Source organism: Tyto alba, unplaced genomic scaffold, assembly GCF_018691265.1.
Source record: "Tyto alba isolate M040663 unplaced genomic scaffold, T.alba_DEE_v4.0 Super-Scaffold_27, whole genome shotgun sequence".
Classification (NCBI taxonomy): Eukaryota; Metazoa; Chordata; class Aves; order Strigiformes; family Tytonidae; genus Tyto; species Tyto alba.
The window spans coordinates 11,678,112-11,704,123 of NW_024881301.1; the positions used below are offsets into that span (position 1 = coordinate 11,678,112).

General features: G+C 39.5%; 1 protein-coding gene across 8 annotated transcripts in view; it reads left to right on the forward strand.

Annotated features, from left to right (window-relative positions):
* Nucleotides 1-624: 624 nt before the first annotated feature.
* PTPRM (protein tyrosine phosphatase receptor type M) overlaps nucleotides 625-26,012 on the forward strand; it is a 490,776-nt gene continuing 465,388 nt past the window's right edge. For all 8 annotated transcript variants that reach the window (XM_032987657.2, XM_032987659.2, XM_032987658.2 and 5 more), the window contains exon 1: nucleotides 625-1,087. In XM_032987657.2, the coding sequence (XP_032843548.1) occupies nucleotides 1,015-1,087 (73 nt within the window). In that variant the 5' untranslated portion in view covers nucleotides 625-1,014. The remainder of the gene's footprint in view (nucleotides 1,088-26,012) is intronic.

Genomic DNA, 26,012 nt, shown 5'->3' on the forward strand with positions numbered 1-26,012 from the left:
CGGAAGACTGAGTAGTGGCCTCGGAACGAGTTCTCCCGACAGACTCGAGATTGCCTGTAAAAAACAAACCAAAACGATTACGAAGCGCCAGCGCTTTCCCCCGGCTCCTACGCTCAGCCTGCCCCGTCCCGGTGCCCCGGAGCGGCGGCGGGGCGGGGGGGGGGGGGGGGGGGGGCCGAGGCCGCTGCCCCGGGGCCGGGCCGCCCGGCGCGGCAGCGGCCGTTCCCTCAGGGCCCCGTCCCGGCGGGACAGGTAACAACCACCAACGGCCTCAACTTCGGCGCCCGCGGCTCTCGCTGGGGCCGGCCGGCGGCAAAGTTAACGAGGCGCCTTTTTTTTTTGCCTCTTTTCCCCCGTTGCACGGGAACTTTCGACATCGTCCTGCCAGGCACGGAGCCACCTCAACAAAGCCGCTCTCGGGGCGGGGGGGGGGTGTGGAGGCGGGCAGGAGGCTGGACGCGCTCCGCCGGCCGCCGCTCCCGCAGCCCCGTCAGCGTCGCCCCGCCGCCGCCAGCTCGCGCCGCCTCGCCCTCTAGCGGGGGAGAGCGGCGGCGGCGCCGGCGGCGGCTGGGCGTGACTTTCCGCGCTCCCTTTAGCCCGCCCGCCTGCCGGGGGGGACCGCGAGTCAGTCAGGGAGCCGAGCTAAACCGGGACTAACGGCGGCGCCGGGTGAGGAGACTCCGGGATTAAGGGTGCCCCCCCTCTCCCCCCCCCCCCCTTCCTCTTCCTCACACGGGCACCGGGGGAGGCGAGCGGCGCCCGCTGCAGCCCCTGGGGAGAGGGCAGCGGGCGAAGGCAGGCAGCCGCCGGCCACTTCGCACCCCTCTTTCCCTGCCCTGAAAAGCGAAGAGAGGGCGAGGAGGAGGAGGAAGCCGCCCGCCGGGCACCAAGTGGGGGAGTCCGGCTCCCCCCTCCCCGCCTGCCCCACGGACTGGAGGGGGGCGAGAGGGGCGCCTCCTACTTTGGCAAGCACTTTGGCACTTTGCTGGAGCCGGAGCAGGAAGGGGTGGAAATATGGGGAAAGTTGGAACTTGCCTGGTTACTTTGGCCGGAGTTTTGCTGGCGGCGGGAGCGCAGACGTTCACAGGTAAGGAGCCGCCTCGCCTGCCCCAGGGCCGTGCAGCCCTCGCGGGGGCGGGGGCGGCGGAGGGGCAAGGGCCGGAGCGCTGCGATTTCGGAGTCGGTTGGGCTTTGGTTACTTTTTTGGTTTTCCTTTTTTTTTTTTTTTTTTTCTCCCCCTTCCTCCTCCCCGTCCCTCTGACAGGGCACTTCAGAGCCGCTGCGTACGTGGAGGGGCGGGGGGGGGCGGCGGTGCCGGGCTGCCGCTAGCTTTGCGCCCCGAGGGGAAGGGCGGGAGGCCGGCGGGGCTCGGGCGGCCCGAGGGCAGGGCAGGGCTGGAGGGGCGGGCGGGACTCGTGGCTCGCTCCGGCGTTTTTTCCGCCGCCGACTTCCCGAAAGTTTCCCGCTGCCCCGTCGCGGGAGGCGGAGGGGTGAGGTGAGCGGCCGCCGGGGTCCGTCCCACCCCCCTCTGCGGCTCCGCCCGGCGACGGGGGAAGGAAAACTTGGGGTGCTCCCCGGCGGGTGCCCCGCAGCTCCCCGCCTTCCCAGCCGCCCGTCGGAGCGGCTGGGTAGAGCCGGAGGTAGAAGCCCCAGCCCCGCGTTTTGTGCCGGTCCCCAAAATCGTCGAGCTGGGAGGGCAGGGCAGGAGCTGCCCGCGCCGGCGGGGTGTCGGGACTCACGTCCCATCAGCAGCGTTCTTCTCTTCCCTGAAGTCCTAGACCTGTTCTCTTGGTCTCGAGTCCTCTGCCTGCACCCCTCTCCTATTTATATGTTGAAGAAGCCCATCATTTTAGAGAGAAATTTGGATTGGGAAATAGTTCTGTGTGCTTCACTGCAAAGAGTAACTTCAGATTTTTTTGTTTGTTTTGTTCCTAACATGAAGTTAGTGCAACTGAAAAGCACGTTAAATTGAAGACATCTGGTCTTCAGTTCATGCGAAGTGTGCTTTGATCTAGTGGGAAGCAGTACTTTTGACTTTCCTTGTTGCTTAGGCTGCAGAATAGTTTAGATTTTGTACACTACACGTTGCTTCTATGCAGCACTGTAGCTAAACCAAGTTTTATGGCTAGGAGTTGGTGGTCTGTTTTTTAAATTTTTTAAGAATTAAAACATTTTGGTTTTATGTTATGTTCCAGGGACCTTTTTGTACACGCAGCTGCATTTCCCCTAATTTGTCTCAAGCATTTTTACTGTGGATGAGACAGAAGATTCCTGAGCAGAAAAATGTTTTGTACTGAGGTGATATATAACAATGATGAAATCTTTTCCAAGCAGTCATGTTAGGATTAAGCTATGCTCTGTAGTGAGTTATGGAACTGAATGAACTGAACTCACATATATTAGCCCTATAACTCATTAATATTGGAAGTCTAGTGTCCAGACTTCAGTGAGAGCTTTTGCTTTATTAAGAAAAATCCATAACTCATTGCAGAACTTCATGAACTGTCTTCCTTCTTTTTTAAAGTTAAGGTGGGGCAACTCTCCTGGATATTTAAATGACTTGTGCGTGTGATATGCTGATACTACATTGGGCTCAGCATTTCAGTGCCGTTCATGTTGCTGAAGAACAGTCCCACATTAGTGTTAGGTTTGTATCTGTTGTATTTATTTCTATTGCCACCCACTGTGGAAAGAACTGTGATATAAAACACAAACAATTCAGAGATGACCTGTGCTTACTCAAAACGTGTGGTTCCAGCACTTCCCCAGAGTCCCTTAACAGAGGCTGCAATTTGCAGATTTCATCGAGATTGCAAAGGACATTGTGGGATACACGATCTGGCCTGCTGTCTCCCTGTGTGTGCATATGTACATGTATGTTAAGTATTGAATGTAAAGATTATTGATGAAGATGCACATACAGATTTTTTTTTTTTTTTTTTCAATATTGATTCTTGGCACTCAGAACAAAATTGATGAAATTTCCATTTTATACTTTACCATTTAAAGTGTGTGCCTGGGAGTCATTTTTGCTTGGGGGAAAAAATTGCTGTTGCTTTTGTGAAGAGCTTGACGTGTCAGTGTTGTAAAAACTAAATTACAGGGAAATCTGTCCTTAAATAGTTACTTTCTGTAATAGCTGTCCCTTGTTGCAGAAGGGAGTTGTATGACTAACCTATAAAAAGTTTTTAAAAGCGAAAAAAGAAACAAACTCCACTTCACACATGTTCTAAGCAAAGAATAACAATGATTGAATTAAGTAATCTTTGGCATTTATAATTCCATTTTTATTTTTACCCTTCTCTAAAATGACTGATTTGTTTTACAGAGATTGGTTGTAACATTGTCAGCTATTGTTTTATTTGAGTTTCTTATTAGAAAATAATCTACTGAAAGATCAGATCTTGGCTTTTTAAGGCCTGGAAGCTTTCAAATAATCTTTTGAAAGCAGCTTAACAGTCAATAGCAATGAGATTTTTCTCTGAGTCCTTAACTAAAGAATTTAAAATTCTGGATTTATCAGTTCAAGAAGCAAATGGTTTCAAGAATTTGAATTTAAGAGGTGTTACTAAAAATGTGGTCTTAAATGGACAATGCTGCTTAAGTTTTTTTTTTAAAGTAACTGGTATCTTTCTGCACAAGTAGTTTTTTTTTTTGGTTGTTTTTTTTTTTTTTTTTTTTTTCAGTTTCTTTCTGGGAAGTGGTAGCACACCTAATTTAGTTGGGTTTTCTGTATAATTTTAACATAAATGTTATTAAGTGGGCCTGTGCGAACGCTGAATGCTAACATTGCAAAAGTTGCTGAAACAAGGTGTTCCTGTCCTACAAAATGCCACCTAATTCCACTGTGTTCCTTCTTTCATCTCCTTGGTAGGTTATTCAGACTGGGCAAAGCAATCCATTCCTGTAAGGGATTTAGGTCAAACATAGAGATGTGGAAAGTTAGAAGGGGCATGGTAAGCCTAAATATTAGGTCTTATATAAAATGATGGGTCTGAATAAGATGATTTCTGTCAAATACAAAAATGGGGAACTGAAATTGAAGGCAAAGAGGTATGTAATAGAACTTGGAAATTGTGCTTTTTATGAAGCCATCATGTTGAGATAGATGTAAATTTGCACACAGCCTGAATTCTGAAATTGGTGCTTCTAGCTTATAACCTAAATCTGACCAAGGGAGGGCTATTATTAGGCTGTTATATTCTCTTTCGCTATAGAAAGCGACAAGGTTGTATATTAACACACTTCTTATGGTACTGGTTTTAAAAGCTTTAGTTTTTCTCTGAGGAGGGATGGGTCCTTTTGCAGTGAGGGAGAGATGCGGATGCATGGACGGACTGACTACAAGTGCTTGTAGGAGGCCATTCATAACAAACTTTACACCAGGACAAGGGGCAGTTATGAGGAGAACAACAAGAGAAAAAGTGCTGTACAAAAATTGCAAATTACTTTTCCTAGTGACTAGTAAAGGTTTTACATAGAGAATAGCAGTCCTCAAGCTATTTCATGGACTAAAAATACAAAAACTTGTATTCTGAATTGTGTGCCTTTATATTCATCTGTTTCATTTTTGGGTGTAGGCACTCTAAAAACAAGAATCACATTTTCCAAAACCTGATTTAAGTAAGAAGTTTGACACACTGAAGTTGAAACTTACTGTGATGATGTTGATGTTTGGTGACTGCAGGTAGGGAAGATTAAAAGAAAGAATGTAGGTTAAGTCTTCATAGATCCTATCCCAGCTGAAATGAAGCTCCTGGCAGTCAGAGAAATGTATAGAAAATAAAAAGTTTCTGGTATAATTAACTGTGTTTCAAGATATTGCTGGGAGCATTCATGCTCTCTGTTTGGAAGTCTTTAATAGCTGTTCAGATCATTTTACCAGCAAAAGGCTCCAAGTGTGATTGTGTCTCATTTCAACAAATTCTGCTTTTGCTTGCACTGCTAATTCCACCTGCTTTCCTTCCTCTTCACGCATCCATCAAGTCTGTATTCCTGCACTTCCTAAGGGAAGTAACATATGCTAGTGAAAATGCAGCTTCATCAGTGGCTGACACCGTTGTCAGCTCATCAACAAAACTATTCCAGTTAAAGTTCATAGCCTGGACTTGGCCTTGCTAAACAGTGAGAGCTGTGGGGGAAGATTCTCAAACCAAACTTCTTGCTGTCAGGTGAATAGGTGAATGACTAGATTAATGTTTTACACCTAAGAATATTCGTATTTAAAATAGTCCAGGAAGTAAATGGAAGCATGTTGAAGAATTAGCTTCTAAATACTTTTTTTTTTTAAACTTTTGACAGTTAGATGAAATAAAGTTTTTGTTGCCCTGTAAACATTTAGAATGCTTGAGGTAAAAATAAGAGTCTGGGCTTTGGAAGTGGCCCAATTTGTCAAAAAACCCCCCGATGTGCTGGGTATGTGGGTTGAATTTTAAGATTTTATTTAGCTATTCTGGTCTTGTTCTAGTGTCAAAAGTTAGTAATGAAACCTCATCAGAAATTAAGAATATCCTACAAAATATTGCAAGGATGTAATAACATGGGAGGAACCCTGTAATGTTTACTTGGTCTCACAATTTAGCAGTCTTCAGAATCCATGAGGAAAACAAATGAGTGTCCTGAAACAATATTGCAGCATATAATTTATGAAAAAATAATATATTTAGTGCTCACAGAAGTTGCTAGATTGGCAGCTAGAGAGACCAAATCCTCAGGCAAATCATGAAACATGTTTAGGATAGAGCGAGTAAGCTTCTGAACTCCATCTCACTAATGTTGTTTGAGTCTGACCTGAAAAAACGTGGAGATCATTTATTTTTCACGTTTGCATGCTCAGACACTGAGATGGCCAGCAAATGTGTCCAACAGCCTAGTTGCCAGTGGCCAGATCAGTTTTACACATTCCTGCTGAGACAACGGGTTCAGTTCGCATCATTAGATTCAGCTAGGGGAAGATAATAGGTGTAGACTTGATAGAACAAAGTCCAGTGATGTTGTGGGGTCAGGACCTGTGAACTGATCCTGTATTTCACATGTTGCAACTTTATGCTAAAGGAAATGCTGTTTGAGAGGGATATCTCTGGTGTTTAAAGCTCGTTAGTATCACTGTCAAACACTTATTTGAGCTAGCTACATCACTGAGTTTTAAAGATGTTTCCTCTGAAAATGACATGCATTTGTGAACCTTTCTGCTCACATTTATGACTCTTGTGTAAAGAAGTAGTTCTGAAAATTTTCCCAGGAATAAATCGTTTGTTGATGTGTGAATGCAGCTGAACTATCTGCTCAATTTCTTTAGGAAAAGTTGAGAGTCCTCTTTATTTCATTTGATTTTGCTGATAACTTCCAGATCTGTATTTCTGATTTAATATCTAATGTTATCAATGTATTAAAAAGGATTTCAAGAAACCAAAACCAATTTGGAGCATATGGTCGTATATTTAGGGGAAAAAAAAAAAAAAAAAAAAACAAAAAACAGTCTGGCAATAAATTTTACTGTGTCATTGTATTCACCTCACTATGTTCACATGCTTTTTTTTCTGATTTTTGTAGTATCTTCATGAGTTTGTCCTGCTGTGATCTGCTACTGATCACTAGGTGTAGCTGCATCTCTAAATCCCCTTTTCTAAGCATTGAAAGAGGAAGGGCTGTAAACTCAGCTTTATGAGTGTAGGTGTATTTGGAGCTGGGGAGGTATGAAAACATGATGGATTTTTGTGAGCCAGAGAATTTTAATCCATTGGTGGCTTGTTTGCACCAGTTTGATTATAATACAAATGAACTTTTAATTACTTGTAAAAATGCTGATAGCAGTATCTGTGTTACTATTCAGCAAAAGGATGAATGAATTCTCTAATATAACAAAAATACATAATAAAATGCATGGAATTAAAAAAAAATGTCACTATTTTACTAGTGGTTTAAATGCAAGGGTTATTGCTATAGAGATCTGGTAAGGCTGTATCTTAACCGTCTTGATTGATACTTGTCTTAAGTGTTATGTGTGTATATGTCATCTCACAACCGATTAGGAAGCTTTCTGTTCCATTCAAAATTATTTTCAGAAACGATGTTGCTGTCAGTGGAATTCTGTACTGATTTTGGAATAATGTGTTGTGTTGGTTTTTAAGCTATGTGACTTCCTTTAATGTTATGAGGAGGTACAGGGGGTAAGTCCCCACATAGGCTTTAAAAATGAAGGAACGACATTTTTCTGCCCAGATTTCTGAGACTAATAGCAGTAAAAATAAAGGTGTATTTGTGTCTCTTAACACGTACTCATTCTCAGTACCTGCTGGGAATTGGAAAGAAGTGTCTCAGCCAGAAGTGTCTGACTTCACAGTGACCCTTTGCCACATAAGGAGCAATGGTAGGAAACATTTGCTCAGACAAAACCACAGCAGTATTAGCAGGAAGGAGCTCTGAGAACGGGTTAGAATTAGGGTGTTTGGGGGAAAAGGTGGGAAGGAAGGTATAAAATTTGCTGAAATTGAAGTGATGAACCTTACTGGAAGAGATGTTCTAGGAAAAAAGCTTAAGTCCTAAAGGCAGCTAAATTGCATCTGGAAAATAGAAATGGATTTATAATTATTCACATTTTCTTATTTTTGTCATCTTAGTTTTGAACATGTTTGTCTTCAATAATATATTCAAGGATTGAATATATCTTCTGATAGCTTTACATAGCTATAGTTGATTATTTTTACACATATGATTAAGTGTAATGATGTTAATGAATCTTCTTCCCCCACCCCCCCCCCCCCCCCCGTGGAATTGTGTAAAACCAACATTTTACTTATGAGTGTTTTGGTTTTTGCCCTTCCCTGCTCTCCCTCCCAGTGTGTAATCTGCCCTGATTTAGAAAGCAGTAAGTTTTGGTCAGAGTAGGGTTTTTTTGAGAGGTAGATTGGCTTCCTCCCCCTTCCCCCCCCCCCCCCCCCCTTTATTTTTTAAATCTTCTTCAGTGTTAAGCTATTATAAATATCTTTTACAGCACTCTTTTGTTAATCACAAGAAATGTGGTTTTGCTCTGGAATAAGTAACAGCTAATTACCTCTTTCATCACTTCAGCTCTTCATCTTCTAGGAGAATGAAATAGAGCATTACATGCCTGTTCTAGAGCAGGGGATTTTGGGGTTTATTTTGGTTGTGGTTTTTTTTTGTTTTGTTTTGTTGTTTTTATTTTTTTTATGTGTATTGTTTGTGGGTTTTTTGTTTGTTGGTTCGGGTTTTCTTTAGGTTTACAGCACAGTTATTTTGGGTAAGTTTTCAGAAAGATCGTGCTTTATTACCTTGAATCCTATTGCCTCTTTTATCCTTAACTCTAAAATCAAATATTGTTTAGACTCTTTATTTTTGCAACTAATACACTGGATAGAATACTTTTGTTGGCCGCCCTTTGTTTTAATTCTGAAGAGGTAGGCTGATAAGATGAAATAACTGTTTAGTTGTGCTGATGAAATTCTAACATAAGAATGAGGAGGATATTATAGGAGTTTCTATGCACTTTCAGGTAGATGGGTAGTGGACCAGTAATGTCTCGAGGTTTTCATATTGGAGTTGTTCTTACAGGTAAATGAATAGAGGGGCTTTTCATATTTGTTTTTCTAGTGAATATAAACTAGACTGAGTAAATAATTTCCATCCATGACGTGCACTTAGGTACTTGTGCATATGCTTGTAATCTGTCACGAGTTCGTATGTCTGTGTCTTAAAAAGGTGATTATTACCCTTTAGCAGACTTTTGCATTTTTCATGGTGTACTTGCAGCAGAGGTAGTTGCAGGGGGCTTGGATTTTCTTTTTTTTTCTCCTTCTCCCTCCAAGGTCAAACAATTCTTTATTTTGGGAGCTGATGCTTAGTAATTCTATTGTCGCTGATACAGTAATTTATGACCAAAAAAAGGACACCTACATGCACATCCTAAAGTTTTGTTTACCATGTCTACATAGTTTCTGAGGGAAAACAGATCTCCAGTTTTGAAAAAAGAATATTACCAGGTTATCTCAGCCTCTGCTTGAGATATTTCATAAGGGGTTTCACAGTGTCCCCTGCCTGCATAGAAACTCCCATTTGTCTCACTTCTGCTGTTTTCACTTTTGCAACTTTTCCTGTTTCACCAAACAGTTCAGCTGGCAGTTGAAAACAAACATGGAAGTCAATTGCCATCTCAATGAACTGTCTTAAGCCCCTGGTCAGACATACCTGCTTTCTCTGTAGATATTTCGTATGGTTGCTGTCTCTTCTTAAGTGATTTGTGTATTTGTTTCATTTGGGAAGAAAAAAATAATTATTACCTCTTCTCTCTTCCATCCTTCTAGTAATTAAAATCACTGGGACAACTCCAGTGTTTCCTAACAACTCTACAGCCTGTTCAGAGTGTGCTCACAGGCTTGGTAGAAACTTGCGAGGAAATAAATTTGTTTCCAGGTTTGACACTGTTTGCATCTCTGTATAGGACTGTATATAATCTATTGTAATTACTGTGATGTTTCTATCAAACAGTATAATTCAGGATCAACTGATGATTACATTTTTTGGAAGTTATTACTATTTTGATAGTGTAAGATCTCTTTTACTTAACTGTTCTATGATGCATCATGTAATCTTAACCAGGAAGTTATTTTCTCTCAGTGGAAATTTCTGAGCCTGGAGATTTTTCTGGTTCCACGTTGGGATGACATAGCCTAACATGAATACATATCACTGGAGCGCAGTATGAAAAAGACAGATATATATTTTAACTTCTGTTGTAATAGTCAGTTGCTTAGTGATCAGAACTCCTACATAGGTGTGGGAGACCTGGATTTAAGACTGTGCTCTGGCACTTGATGGTGACATGGGTGAGGATCGTCATAGCCAGGCTTTTCTGTTCTGTTTGTGGGTTTTTGCTTAGTTTCGACCAGTAGGATTTTATTTTATTTTTTTCATGGTTGAGAAATCTGCTAATTTTCCATTAAAAAAAAAAAAAAGGTGACAGTTCAGAACTGCCCAATGTATTTAGAGAAAATCTATAGCAGTTGTAACCACCTGTAACTTCAGTTTTCCCTAGAAACTCCACAATATGCTTAAATACTGTCACATGTTTGGGAGATAGAGACAGTTGTGGACATTTCCAGGAACCAGAGTAATCAGTGGGGTAGTTCTTATGTTACTGACTCAGAATTGCTATAGCCTTTTTTCCTTTAATGCTACCTTTTCTGAATTCTGCAGAGTAGATGAAGATTATTTTACAAAGCACTGCATTCAACGCTTTAATATAAGCACTTTACATAACACATCACTTAAGGTGTTTTTCTTTTTAACTTCTGCAGAGGCAGCTATTACTGAAGTAGTTTCTCAGTTATGTAAGATAAATTGTTGTCCCAGTAATAATTTTAAGGCACTGTGCAGTTGATGCCCTCTTTACTGTGTCTGAGAGACGTCATCTTGATTCTAGCTTGATCCTAGCTCAGGAGGAAACTATTGCAAGCAACTTTCTAAATATGAAAGCAACCTTTTGGGGTTAGGTCTGTGAGTGTCATGGGAAACCAACAAAACCAAAACACAATCGAAGTTAATATTTATTTAAAACCTTAGAGGTTGAAAATGTGAAATGCAAGCCTGTTTATTGCCATTATTACTACCTTCTGTTTATAGTGACAGCAAGGCACGTGGATTGAAGAGCACATGCAAAGTTCATGAGGTGTGTTTTATTTATTTTTACTTTAAGAATTGTTGTTAGAATTGCCTACGTAAATCTAGGCTAGGGATTTACGTGAATTAGCCTAGCATCTTCATTCAGGGATTTGGGAAGCATCAGGGTTTGACTGCTTTATTTATTTAAAAGTGGTTGAGACAAGCACACGCCCTTTAGAGCAAGTAACGTTGAAATTGTGTAGGGCCCAGGAGCCCAAGACAAGCTGAAATACACTCCTGACAAATAAAAAACTGGCTTCTGCAGCAGCCATGCAGCAACAGCAGATGTGGATTGGGGTTTTTAAATGATTCTCACAGAAGCTTCAGAGCTGGATTTTTACTTGTACAATTACTTAACAGAAAGTTGATTTGTCCACTAGAATCTGTTACTACTTTACATTCTGAATACTGGGGAGTTAAACGTTACTCACATTAAAAACTTAATATGACCACCAAAAGATGTGAACATAAAAAGCCTTGAAAATGTTCTTCAGGTTGTAGCCCAGTATCTGGCATAAGATTATCCATGTAGGGAAATGATGTGGAAATAACATTTTAAGAATAATATTCCTCAGCTAATTCTGTTCTATTTTCAACCATAGGCAAACATACTGCTGTGCTTGTGGGTTGATGCACTGGCAGATCCATTGCTGAATGTGCACTTTAGCCTTACTCACCTGTACCTTCCTCTGTCATACAGTGGACTTGGAGTCTTGATGTGCAGATGGGAATTCTGAGTTGGGAGTAGGGGTGAGACCTTGGGTATTGCATATGTTCAGACCGAGAAGTTCAGATAAAGACTGCCTGGACTTGGTCTAGCTGTATTGCCAAGGTTGCTTCAAAGGGAATTAGGGAACATAAATTGTGCATGCATTGTCTGCTGCTTCTGAAATTCTTTCTCTGGTTTTTGAACAGGAACAGATACAGACTTTGGATGTCTAAATTCTTGTTGTGGAAGATACCTGTTATGACTCAGTGATGAATGGAAATAGAAAGCAGCTGTGGACTTACTCTGGCATCAGTCAGGAACTACACTGTAGGTTTTGGTTACATGCGGTGGGGTTGCAGTTTAGGCTGCAACATGGAAGCTTGTATTTTGAAAGCTATTTGCTTGCTTGTCAGTTCTGTTGTGTTCATTGCAAAACTGGAGTCAGTTTCTGATGTGTAGCCCAAACTCAAAGACTTTGTAATGAAAACTGTCTGTATTTTTTAAGATCTCAATTTGAAAATGAATATAAACTCTCAGCTTCATGAATTGATCCACAGTAAAGCTTCCTCTGTGAAGTAGTATCTGACAGGCTTGTTTGCTTCAAATCAGTGCTCGTAGTGGGTGAATCACAGGAGTTTTGCAAACCACAGTTTGGGAACCACTCACTGTGAGAAATCGCGCTTTTTCAGAACTCGCTCTGTTAAAGTCTTCACAAACTGCAAAGTGCCATGTGAGATTTGCAGCAGTGAAAAATTAATTCTGGCTTGTATGCCAGAATTAGATGATGTGTATTTCTGGACCATTGGGAGCAGAACTGCAAGAAAATCAGATCCGTATGCTTGAAACTGGCATTGAGCAAATATGTGATATTCGCCAGAAGTGCCATTCACATGATTTCAGTGCTTTGACTCTACTCAGTGGTCTAGCAATAAAAGAGAGATTTGGCCTATTACAGTAATCTGCTAGGGCTGTGTACTCTGGAATTTTGTGCAGAAGAAGAGGGAGGGTTCTTACCTGCTCTCAGTTCCATCTAAAATTGCACTTTAGTACCATCTATTCCACAGCAAATAACATACATATTTAACAAAGCTGTTAACCACTAGGCCACCTTTAAGAATATATTGCTTACCTGCCACCTCCTTTTCTCTGTGCATGTCTGTTCCTCATCACTGTGTGACACAAATCATTTGTGCCTTCCCCTGCCATCTCCATCCTTTTGGGCAGCTGTGACTGAGCTGAGAAGAGATCTGAAACTGGAGAGTGGTAGCTCTGATTAGGATACCCTGTAGTGCCATGGGCCATTCTGTTGACCTTACTGTATGGAGATCTGTGTGCACGTTTTGAGAAAGCCCCAGAGCTTCTGGGGGGGCTTACGACTGAAGCTTGGGGATATAATTCTTGACTGCCCTAATATTATTCATGTTAGGTTTTTTGCCTTTTTTTTTTTTTTTTCTTTTTTCCCCTGAGATAAATGAGATCAAAATGGTCCCATGCACGTGCTAACATACATGCTAGCAAAGAATGTACTTTTAAGTACTGTGAGTGAGTGAAGTTTAAATCTTACTTTTCACTGACTATAGTCACACTGAATACTTGATAGCAACAGCAGGCAGTGCTAGTGGAGAATGAGATACTGTGGCCAGATCTAGATTTCAGACCAGATGGACATTATTCATAATATTATTTGTGTGTGAATGGTTTTTTGCTAGAGTGTGAAGTAAACTGACGACGATTTTTTGTTTGTTTGTTTGTTTTTTCAAGCTAAAAAGAATTAGTAATACTGGCACTATTTATACAAACAGAAGCTTAAAACCTAAAGCTGAATACAGTCAGTTTTGGGCATACTATGAAAGTAATTTCAAAAAACTCCCATTGAAACAGTAGTTCACGTAAATCAGGTGTTAACACAGGTCAGCAGGAACACACCAATATCAGCATTTTGTAGAAATGTAGTTAGACAGATAGTTTTTGGGAAATTGGAACAACGCTTTTTGGACACAGCAATTAAAATTTTAGTTCCTTGGTAATAAGTAGAGTGTTTTTTTGCCTAATCAGCCTGCTTTTGAAAATCCATCTGGAATATTTTTTCTGTGTGGACAAAGTGACGTTAAGTAGCATGCTAGAGGTATTGACCCTTTTCTAAATCTTTTGAATACTGTGGATGGAGAGGAGATGATGCATAATCTTATATTAAATATACCTGCTTCCTTTCCTAATAGATATAGAATAAGCATTGTATTCAAAGATTTGGGAAATGGTTGATGCGTTATTCAAATCCTGCAGTTAAATGTTGTATCATATCCATACCTTGAGTTTATCTGTGTTTTGTCCATGCTGACATGTTAATTTTGGCCCTTGTTTTTATGTGTGCTTCCAATGCATATAGATGCATATGCAGTGTATTCTGTGCTGTCAGTACATATTTTTACCAGTTAAAATTCTGCTTTAAAATGAGCTTGAAAGTTTCCGCTCTGCATTTACTGTGCAAATTAATAACGTGGTTCCCATTGCTGAAAGTTCAATATATGAGCAGGATTCTGGCCATCTTACATCATTCTGTACAATGCAGTTTATGTTCTGTGCAGAAGCTGAAGTGGTCTCTTAAAGCATTCAAGTTCTCACTCCATATTGAGAGAAGATTCCTTTTTAATCCTCATAGGGCTGATGTCTCTGCTGGAGTGTTAATAGATAGTCTAATTTGTGAGCTAAATTACTAATTGTATTATGAGTCTAAACCTTATTAAGCCTTTTGTGTAGAATTAGATCACAGAGCTTTGGGAAGCTGAATACTGGTTGGGTTCTGTCTCTTCTATGTAATGACAGGAGCAGGTTTTACTGGTGTCTTTTCTTCAGAGCTGCGTAAGTCTGAGACTGCAACTGATTTATTTGCTGCTTTCTACAGTATCGACAGAATCATAAGTTTGAAAAGCAGGGTGACTTTGAGAGTAGTTGAAGATTTCCAAGCAGGGTCTCAGTTATCTGAAAGCAGTAAGATTCTGTGTTTAGCTGAGGTGAGAACATGATTGGGAATATAAACTGGTTATGCTGATTTTCTGTACACACACTGTGTGGAGGTTTAGCTCTCTGGGAATTGTTGAAATCATGCAAAAGCTTTAAAATGGCTGCTATTATATAACAGGATAATGAGTTTGGTAGGGGTATATTCCTGTAAGAGTTCAGGTAGATGAACTCTTCAACAAATCACTTAAGTTAGATTTTTATTTCCAAAGGTGTTCATTACCTACCTGGAGATGGGGGATACTTATGTTATCGCTGTGCTGCTAGATTTCATAAGCACTCTTATCTGTTTTTGTGCAAATCTAGCTGGGTCAGCTGAGACTATTTTCAGAGGTGGTTCATGCTCCCCACTCACATTTTGCACTGGAGTCAGCCTGCTAATGCAGCTGGGTTGGAGATGGAGCTGATTGCCTCCAGTGTCGGATCAGTAGTAAACAAACAAAGTGGGGCTTAATGGATTTTGACATCACTTGCAATAAATTTTTATGTTGATGTGGAAGATGGCTGTGAACTATTGTGCCTTTGATAGAGGAATATTACACCTGTGGTAATTCATTTCCTTTAAGAGAAAATATTTACAGCTACTCCATGTGTTTTCTTGTGTATACATGAGAGAGAATTGCAACAGTATCTAGTTTTACTCTATACACTTGACTCTACACAACAGCACTTCAAGCTTTGTGAGAAACTATTCTTTTACACCTGAAGCTATCAGGCACCTGTACATACTTAATGGCTTTGCTTTTTTGCTGTTGTAAACTAATGCCATTTGAAATGCATGGACAATAAATGAAAATAATAGGATATATAGCTCGTGTCTCATCATCATATTTTTAAAGAGCTTCTTCTATTTCTGCATTATGTTTAGTAATATACTTTGTAGAGTATATTACTAAAAAATTCAGTGTTTGTCCTGATAGAGAAAATTCTGAGGCTTCTGCATTGTTCTGTTCCATGTACATTGGTTCTCTCAACCTACACACTGTGTATTCATTAAGTTACTGTGAGCGGAGCAGCCAGAAGTCATTGCCAAGAGCTAATTGTCTTCAGGTGTGTCTGTAGAAGCTTGTATTTGTTAGAGGTTTCTGTGTAGCTCTCAAATTCATTATCAGGCTTATTAAAATGTTTTGGTAGGTGAATAGTTTTTGAGAGAGATTTTGTACATTTTTATAAAATAGTTCTAGCATTTACTCACTCAAATACATTATATCTTGAGAAGAAAGCTTAAGAGCACTACATTCTAACTTTCTGCCAAAGCAGGGCAACTCACAATTTACCTTATCTACTTTTTGGTAATAAATGCAACTTGCACTGGCTTATATTTGCAGGTGAAATAATTTTGGGATCAGGAATGAGAACTTCAGAGCTTGTTTCATGCTTTGTCAGGGGCATGGCTAGGAATGTAGTGATTGCACCATATCTGGCCACTTCTTCTGTAGAAGAGAACAATGCATGTCATTGAGGCACATACTTTGTTAGAAAGGTTGAACTAAGCTTATAAACATTACAGGCCTAACCTGATGTCCTGGGGGGGGACTAAAGCGCAATATGCCGTGTATGTATTTAAAAAGACAAGGGAACTGCTGCATGCCTGTCCTGAGAGTTCTAGTCCCTTGTAAAAATGGATTTCGTACACATGCACACCCGTACCCTTGGCCTTTCTTTCTGTCAGGTAAACCACTGGTGGATGCTGGCCAGGAAACTCATTATCTTGCTGTTCCCTTGTGTTGACAGTGGTTTGTGGGTTGACCAGGCAGATGCTGTTTCTGATTGATTCAGGTGTGTATTAACAGGACAGGACACACAAGGCTGCCAAGGCCCACTGTATCCACATTCCTGCCCACTTGCTGTTTTTTCCTGCATCTTTAGACTCCATGCTTAAAAAGGACTTTATAAAGTGTGCCTTTCTACTCTGATACAGTCTTGGTAATTTTCTTGGTCTGGTCTTGATTGATTTTATTTATTTGTGGGGTTTCTGTGGTTTTGTTTTTTCCCTTTTTGTACAAGAGGCCAGGTTCCCATAGAAAATGGGAAGAGCAAATTAGAAAGGTCAGCATTATTTCACATCACTATTAAGTACAAGTGTCTTTTACTGGAGGTAGTACAACAGTAAACAGAACGTTGTGTCACTCTTTCTTTCAGAGGTGGTAGCACTGAGTATAACAGCTTCCTTTTCAACAGCACCTACAGATTTAAACAAATAATTAAGTGGCCTGTTAATTGATTTTGGAGACCTATGCTTGAATGTATTGTTATGCTATTCCTGGATGTGGACAATGGAATATGGAACTGAATTTTTATATTTCCTTTGGTGCTCTTCAGAGCATTTCAGACATGGATGTTGCCTGATCTGATCATATTCTGATAACTAGGTGTGAAAAAGTACCTTCACTGAAGTTTTTTCAACTTCTTGAGGCTGAGAAGGAAGTTGGTTTCAATAAATATCAGGGGACCATGAAAGCTAGAGGTATGGAGTAGCTGGGGACTTAGGTGGTTATGAGGGTCTCTCTATATTTCTACATCTGTGCTCCGTGTGATGACTTTATCTACTTAATGAGTAGGATAGAAATATTTATTAGGATATTAGGAAATATTTATTAGGATAGAAATAAAAATTCCAAATATGAGTTTCCGTAAATATACCCTTTGAACCCTCAACGCAAATGGCTGATGGTGTTGAGACAGTACATGAGAGGTAGGGCCCTTTGATAACAAGGAGTCATAGTTTTAACAAAAATTACCCTGAACTCAGTAACCATGCGCTCATCTGTATTACACCCTAGTCTACATCTGGTCCATGCCATTAATCTTGGTCAGGATGGTCCCACCTTGGTAGCACAGAGCCTGGATTTAGGTTTTGAGACCTCTCTCAGGCAAAAGTTGCTCCATCCACAGCCTATTTTACTGAGCATCCACTCCAGCAAAGCTTACTTCTTCCTACTGCTGCTCTAGAGCAAGAGTTTACCTCATGTGCCTGCCTTCCCTCCTTTCTGTATCTGTTCCTTCAGTGGCAGGAGCAGCACAGTTGTCTGGTTTGGGTTCTAGGTGTGTGGGGAAGAGGGAGACTTAGAGGTGCTTGAAGAGCAAATTAGTTGTGCCCATCCAGTGAGCAGTGGCATATCAGTGATTCAAGCCAGGAACGGCTAGTTGGGGTTTTGAATAAGTTGTCTTTTTCTCTCTTTTTTCCTTCTCCCTTTTTTTTTTTTTTTTGCTTTTTTCTCCCTTCCCTTGTTTTGTGTGTTTTTTTTTTTAACTTATTATTCTCTCTCCCCCCCCCCCCCCCTTTTTTTTTTTTTTCACCTGTAAATAAAGTTTTGTGATTATGTGGGAGGGGATGGGAGGACAGTTGTGAGATAACTACCTGCTTTACAGTGCTAATTATGGTATGTATTACATATTAATAGGTAACTTTTTGCTGCCACAGGCAGAATCTCCCAGTGGGAGGTACAGGAGAAAGCTGGTTCAGAAGCAGAGAGTCGATGGAGAAGCCTGGCTCTGCTCTTGTGTGTGGCAGCACGGGATGGTGTTCACTGAAGCTGGGAGGGCTGCTCTGATAAACCTTGAGGCGTTGCATCTTTACCATAGGTGAAACTAGTGCTCTACTGGCTCAGAGAGAACTGAACTTTGAGCTAGGGAATTTGTTCTAGAAGTTTTCCACGGATTACTACCACTGTCACTGCGTGAAATGTAGGGACAGTTTGTGCATGGACATGAAGCTTTATAAAAGCATTGCAAACTAAGAGCTTTTCAAGGTACATTTCGTTGCAGTGCTTTTCTGCTTAGACTTGCTTATGGTCTCCTACACTGCATTTATGGTGTGGGAGTTTGAGAGCTGTGGCCTTGGTGTTTATTCCTAAAGGAGGGAACACTTGTATATTTAAAGAAAAAAAAAAAAAGGAAAGAAAAAAGCATAACTATGTGGTTGTTATGTTAAATGAATTTTAAAGCTGGTGAGAAGAGGCATTCAGAGATGAGAATGCTTGGGGGGAGAAATGAAAGCACATTGAAGCTGTTTCCCCTTGAGGGTTTTAGGCAGGATTGAGAAGAAGGGATGCATACTGAAGCCTTGTTTATAGTCTTTCACTTACTGTTAATAAAACAGGGATGTTCTAAAAGGTTTCCATAATTAAAATGCAGTCCTTGAGTATAGTGCATTTTCAGAGTGGTCTAAAGCCTTGCTGCCTCTCAGACTGCTTAAATCATTATTTATAAAAAATGCTGCAGTGGACTTAGTGTTTTGAAGTTGTTTTCAATCAGAATGATGTTAGAAATGTTGGGTATTGAATAAATGAAAATAAAAGTTATGGGGAAGCTGATAAGTGTACAAATTGACTGGTTAGTAACTAATTACCAATACAGAGATTGTTTTTGCCTTTTCTTTTCTTTCCTCTTAATTGGCAGAATATTAATAAATCTGGTTTATTTCTGGAAAACAGCAAGTTTTAATGGTCTGGCAGAAATTCATAATAAAAAAGCTAAAGAATTAGCATAATAAATAATTATTGCTTCCAGCGTTTTTATTGTTAAGATAATAAAATGTTAAAAAGCAAACCACTTGAGTAGAAAGTAATTGCACTGACAAGCACCACACAGCTAGCATTCACAATAAAGTAAACCTTCCCTCAATGTCAACCTGATTTGCTATCCACATAAATGCTTCCTCACATTATGGAAATGTGCTTTTTCTATCAACAGAAAAAGAATAAAACTCTAGGCATCTAATTAATCTTGTCTGACATTTGATTTCATACTCAGGTTAAAACATGAGGCAGGTGGGTCTACTTCCCCCCCTTTCTATGTGCATGACCACAGGCAAATCTCTCCATTAATGTCAAGCTGCATCTCTGTGTCTGTCTCTGCCACATGTCAGTCATTAACGCATTAGTGTTGCTTGTATTTGATCTGTATGCACCAGTTTTCATGTCTGGAGGGCTTGGTAAATAGGCAACTGCGAGGCTTCAGCCGTACATCAGAAGCATTTCACCTTGACCCTCCCTGTAAAGAAAGAGGGACTCCACTGTATAGGAGGAGGATTGGAAGTGGTAATTTGTAGCATGGGGAATTTCCAGCTTGGTATCATCAAGTAGAAGAAAGAAGTGAAACTGATTTGGCTTTGACATTTTTATTGATTGAGAGTGCTCTTGTTAAAGATTAAGAACTTTTAATAATGCCTAACTGTGTTGACAGGCAGGATTGTTTTTCTAAAGTGCACAGAAAAAAAATCTACAAAACTAGTTAAATGCATTATGGGTATTTTATTTTCTGAAATTCTAGTTAATGGTTTCTGCCAGAGGCAGAATGCAACACTTGAAAATGTGGCCTTGTATGCTGCAACCTATGTAACTCTGTATTTTACATGCTTAAGTAGCACAAACATTTAAAAGGACACAGTTAAAAACTTTAGTAAACTCTGCTTGTTCTTAAAAAAAGCCCAGCGATAACCTTAAGCAGTTTCATAATTAAAAAAGTTAGCAAACTGAAAAATATCTTTATGAATATAGTTTATGTATTAAAATACTTTTCCTGTAGTATTTGCATGTAAAATCCCATGGCATTGGGAGGTAAATATTTGCTTATAAAATCAAAAAGTAATAGGAAGAATCGGTTTTGTTTTGCTGACTAGATGCAAAAACTAAAAGCATCACGGGTGAAGAATGAAAATATTTTTTAATTTGTATTCTTTAAAAGTTAAGTTCTAAGCTTTTGATTCTAGTGTCTGTCTGTTACATAGTAAGTCTGTAAGTGTGAATGAAATTGTTCCTCTCTGAATTCTGCGTAAAGGGCTGGATGCTGTTTGGAAGAAGTGGTGTACAGCAGCTCCTAGCCATTACTGTATAGCAGCCCATTTTATAAATGACTTATTAAAGGTGGTGAAGAATCCTTAAAAAAAAAATACTGCATATGTATGCATTTTTGTTTGGTCTAGTACAACTTTGATGTTTATGCCCAATTGGTTATATATTAATAATATGTTACCAGAAGTTAGTAGACAGAAATTGTAAATGGGAAATGTCCTCATTCTGATGAGGACTCCGTTGAGTAGATTGCTACTTCACATGTCACCTGCTTTTGAACAGTGACAGGTAGAATCTGATGCCAGAGGAATTGGCATTCAGACCTAAAAAGAGAGAGATTTGCTCATGATTGACTTTTGGCAACTGTGTCTTTCACTTTTCGTTGTGTTAGTGCTTGATTTGACTGTCTTCCTCTAATCTTGAAAGTCAGCCTCACCAGATGGAGGTAGAAGATCGAGCCAGGAAATGCCACTACCTGCTAAATCAGTCATGACGACGAGGTTCTTACTGTCAGCTTTTCCCTGGATATTTCTTGACAGACTTTGCCTTCAAGAAGCAGGACTAGAAACCAAGAGGAGGATCAGTAACACAGCTTTGGTCCACACAGTTTTCAGTATTATAAAGAGCTAATAATGCTATTCTAACAGCTTTTAAGAGACTATGAAATGTAGATGTGAAGTTGGACAAATGCTTGCTGCTCGATACCCCAGGTAGGTAAAAATCTGCAATTAAGCAGATTTTGTTAAGAGGTCAGTTGTAATGCTTTGTATTTGTGCTGCAGCTTCTTTTCAGTTGTTTTTGGAAGTGATTGGAGTCACAGAATGATTAAAGTAGGAAGAAGCTTCTGTAGATTGTCCAGCTCAACCCCCTGTTCAGCACAGAGTGCTAACTTCAAAGACAGATCATGTTGCTCAGGAACTTGTCCAGCTGAGCTTTTAGAACCTTTAGCGATGGAGGGAGGTTCTACAACCTCTCTGCATTATATGAACTTGTAAAATAGGAGCCTTATATGTTAGTGCAGTGTATTTATACAAGATAAAATATTTAATGAGGGATGATATTCAAGAGTATATTTAAACATAAAAGGTAGAAGCGGAAGGATTTTTTTTAGGCTTCTGAACACACTGTGTTTGAAATGCATCTGTCAGGAAGTTCTTCCTAAATACCTTTTCATACTGTTGACAAATACTTTTAAGGGTGCCAGTAATGTAAACTCCTGTTGCTTTCTGTCTAGTTTTGTTCAGAATGAATACAATTGTACCAACGACTGCTACTGATTGTTTTATTTTTCAAACAATAAAATGATGACCTATATCAAGTAAGAGATAGTTGTTCCAGAAAACATTTTAATTTGGTTTTAAAATATACATAGCTTAAAGTCATACACTTAACTACTTTCATAGCAGAAATTTTTGTTGTATGGTACCAGCATTCTCATCTAATAACAGAGTACTGGAGCTTTCCCTAATGAAGATACTTTTTTCAATTAAAAACTCCAGCAAAGAGAAAATATACAGCAACACTAAACAGAAAACAAATTACAGAGCCACTAAAGTGAGAAAAGGGTATTAAAAAAGTCCTTCGGAGAGGAATTGATAGTTGAAGGATAAGAACTATAGATTTTTTTAGCTGAATTTTGTCCCAGATAACACTGGCAGGAGAAGAAGTGTTGTTACTCTTAACATCAAGACTCTGTGGGATGTTTTAAAACAGTAGAAGAAAGGAGAAGCGATTCCTCTAGAGAAGTTTGTGGAAAGGAACAAGCACAAACATGTTTTCCTGTTGCAGGGGAATTAGAGGTTATTATGCTGTGTGCAAAGATTTTTTTTCCTATACTTTTTTTTAAATGTATTTAACTACTGTTGACTTTCACTTCACTTGGGTTCTATTAGTTCCAAGTGCTGTAGAAACCTAAACCTTTCTTTTTGTTTGGAGACCAAATTAAGAAAGACTTGGAGAAATGGGCCTGACTAGACTTGGTTTGGATCCCAGGCATGCTGGTATTCACAGGGGTATTGGTTCATTTGAGACTTATGTAACATAAGTCTCCATTTCTGTCCTCTTTCCTTATTTATCCTTTTAGCAATAAATTTTGCTCTTGCCAGAAATGTGCTAAGTAATGAGATAACACATGCTGGTCACTTCCAAGGGATTAAAGTTCATGTTTTCAGAGTTTCTAGAGTTTCTAGTTACAGTAAAAACATCTTGCTAGTAATAACTGAACAGTGAAAAGGTTATGGGTTATTTTCTGTTTAAATTAATTACCATGTCAGACTTCTAATTAGGAGTTGGTATATTATAGCTGAGATTTCAGGAATGACTAAAATAAATTTGTATCTTCTTTCTGTGTTTCGGGAATCTCAGCAAGCTCTTTACAGTCAGCACCTGAGAATCGAAATTCCAGATGCAATTCCTGTGCTGTTTAAAATGCACAGTGGTGTTTTTTTTTTAAAAAATTCTTTAAAACATTGCAAAGGGGTTCTCTGTTCTTTTTATTTAATTACTGCTGGTTTAGCTAACCATGCTGATTTTGTGTTAGCAGGGGATAAAATGCAGAAGATGAAGTAGCACACTTCTTCAATTAGTCATGTAGCTGCTATTATCATTTGAATCTGTGTGTGCATGCATATAGTCACATAAGTGCCAATTTTAAGAACTGTCAGTTCAAAGCAAGACAAAAATAGTTTAAAAAAACCCGCTTTACACTTGCAGGTCAATAGAATTGTGAATATTGGAGTTGGTGTACATAAAAGATATTTGTCTGTGAACATTTCCCCAGAACTAGCATATTTGACTCAGGCCAGCAGGGAAATAAAGAGAAACCTCCTAAATGTGGATTTTCTTTTTTCATTTGAAGTCTCATTATTTGACACCAGCAGAACTCAACACAATACTTTTAGCCTTTCTTTTTTCAGCATTAACATACTTTTTACCGTCCTCCTCACTCGAGTAGCAGTTGTGGCTGTTTGGTGGAGTATTGCTTTCTGTTGTGAGGAGGGCATTTTGAACACCAGCTAAAGCTGCTATAACTTGAAGCTTCAAATTCTTGCTAGTTTTAGAGTGGCTTTTTTTATGCCACAGACTGTTACTTGTTGTAAGAGTGAAATTTATCCCTGCATCAGGGAAATAAAATAGGCAGTGTATGGTGGTCTGTGTTTCCATTTTACTATTCCTTTGGTTTCATGTCAGTAGTTGACAACCCCAGTGTGTTCACAGGGTGCTGGTAGAGTGGGTGGTGTGTGGTAACAGCCTCGAGTTTTTGGTGCTGCATGAATTTCTGACCATTGCCAACAATGGTTCCACATATTTCTGGCTAGAACTACCTTACATTAGAATATTTTAAATGGATTTGTCTGATACAATGATGTGCTACATCAGAGACACTGTATTTGAAACATGGAGAAATTAATGAAACTTAAATGCTATAAGGGAGAAACAGGATTTTAATACTGGTCTCGCTGCTGTCAGGATCCCTAATCAAGATCTCACGAGTAACATATGCCTCATTTTTAGAGAGCAGTGGGATTGTGAGAAGGTAATGTAGGAGGGACATTGGTGAAACCAGCAAGCAGAAGTTGCACAACTGTGAGAAATTCAACTCTGATGTTTCATGGCATGGTTGGAAACCCACCTGATTCTGATGAGCAGAATTCAATCCTAGCATTGTGCTAGGTCAGCATTTTCACAATTTAAGCTAACAGGAATAAAGGAGGCATGCTAACTGCTGCAGTGATGCTGAGTTTACAGACACTCTTTCTTACCTGGATGATGATTTTAGTGTAACATTGTGGGCACCAGTACAGCTGTCAATTATCAGGTCAGTTTTGCTCTCTAACTACAAATGCAGAAGCAGGCAGTGCTGTCCTTTACTGTGGGGAAGAATAAAAAAAAATACTAGTAGACTGTGGCAGGCAGGCTGCAAACGTGCAAGTCTCCACACATGCAGCACACACCTCTCACAAATGACAGAAGGTTGTAGGAAAATGGCAATGAAAATAAGGTATTTTTTTACGTTTCTCTGTTCTTAAAATTCCAGTGACTTTCTCTTTCATTTCCCTTTGTAGTGAGAATCTACACATTTGCTTTCCAGCCCATCATTATTAGGACCTATATTGTTACAATTTAATATTGGCATTAGTTCTTAATGTAGTAAAACTGTCCTAGTTGTGAAAAGAGAGGTTTTATGAGAGAATTTTTCCCTACCTGCTTGTGTAAGGGAGAGATTGCTGGGATAATTGAGAGAGAGAGAGAGAGACAGGCTATGATGAGAACTGGGGAAAAAAAAGGGGAAGAGAAGACACAGGGTGGAAAACCCTGCAAAGCAGAAGAGTATGAAATTGTTGAGGACAGAGCCAGCGAGAAGAGAAAGGAAAAACAAATGTGTGTGGGATGTGAAACATACAGAAGTATTTCTCATTTATTATGTATAGGAAAGGGAAAAACGAAATGAAAGAAAGCCAGTAACAGTTTGTTTAATAAAAAATAGTTACAGTATGTTGCAGCTAAACAAATTACATGATGTCTGAAGAGCTTTTTTTATTTTTTGGGCACTTGACTTAACTTTTTTCACTCTAGCAGGTAGAGTTAATTCTGTAACAGATGTCAAGTTAATTTTTCAAGTTCTTGTATGCATATCAGCCATAAGTAGGTATTGTGTTGTTTCTTTCTTTGCAATGGGGTTATGTAATAGATTATACATATAGTTTGCCCTTAAAATCTTTGCAATTAGGAAACTTTTTTTTTTTTTTTAAATTCTCTGCACCCTTCTCTGTCTGGACAGCCCACTGTGTTTTTAATTGAGCATGAAATTAAAATAGATTTGTTTACTCACTTAGTTGGTGTTATCTGGTCTGTCAATACTGGCAAAACCACACTGGGGCAAAGATTGAGGCTAATGTGTTGCTCTTCTTTTCTTTCTGACATCCTCCAGAACCAATAGTGATTATAACTTAAAAAACAAAGCAAACAAAAAACAAATGAAAAAACGAACACCACCTAGTGAGCTTAAAAAAAAATCATCATTGATGCTTAATCCAATTCTCAAGCAGGCTGCAAATAATACAAAGCAAATAATTGATGTTTTGAAATAGTCTGGTAGATCTGTATATATGATTATGTGGATTGTCACTGTCATTATAGAAGACATGATATATATATATATATATGAAAGATACACTATTGAACTTAAGCTAATACATTCTCATACTTATTTTAATTAAATATAAAATGTATTATTAAACTGAATTTATAGAGCTATGAAAGATCTATATACTTAGGTGTTTAAGTTCTTCAGGCAAATGTGGGAAAATGCTTTATTCTTGCATACTGTCGCTTTATCAGTGAAAAATATTTCTATGGTGTATGTAAGTTTAGTGACTGAAACATGATTTTGGATTTTATCTGGGTGATTGCACAATATACCTTGTTTAATTGGTCTTTCATTTCTTTACAGCTCTGTAGGGGAGTGTGTGATCGAACTGGTGCTTTTCATATGAGTTGGTGCTGCCATATAGCCTTTTATGGGTACATTTATATGGAATAAATAATTTAAAATAGTATTCTGCCTTTTACAGAAAACGGCCTATATATTATGACTAAATTATCTTTTGACTTTACCTATTTATTAAGTGCATAGTGGAATTCCAGTGGCTTACTGGTTTTGCTGCAAATGCCTAACATAAAGTAGTTCAAGGCTAGGAGGAACCATTAGATCATGGTCTCCTCTGGTCTCTTGGTCACAGATGAGGAATTGCTGCTGAATGAAGAACAAGTAATGCCGCACCTATGCACATCAGGAGAGGAGTTAGTGTGTG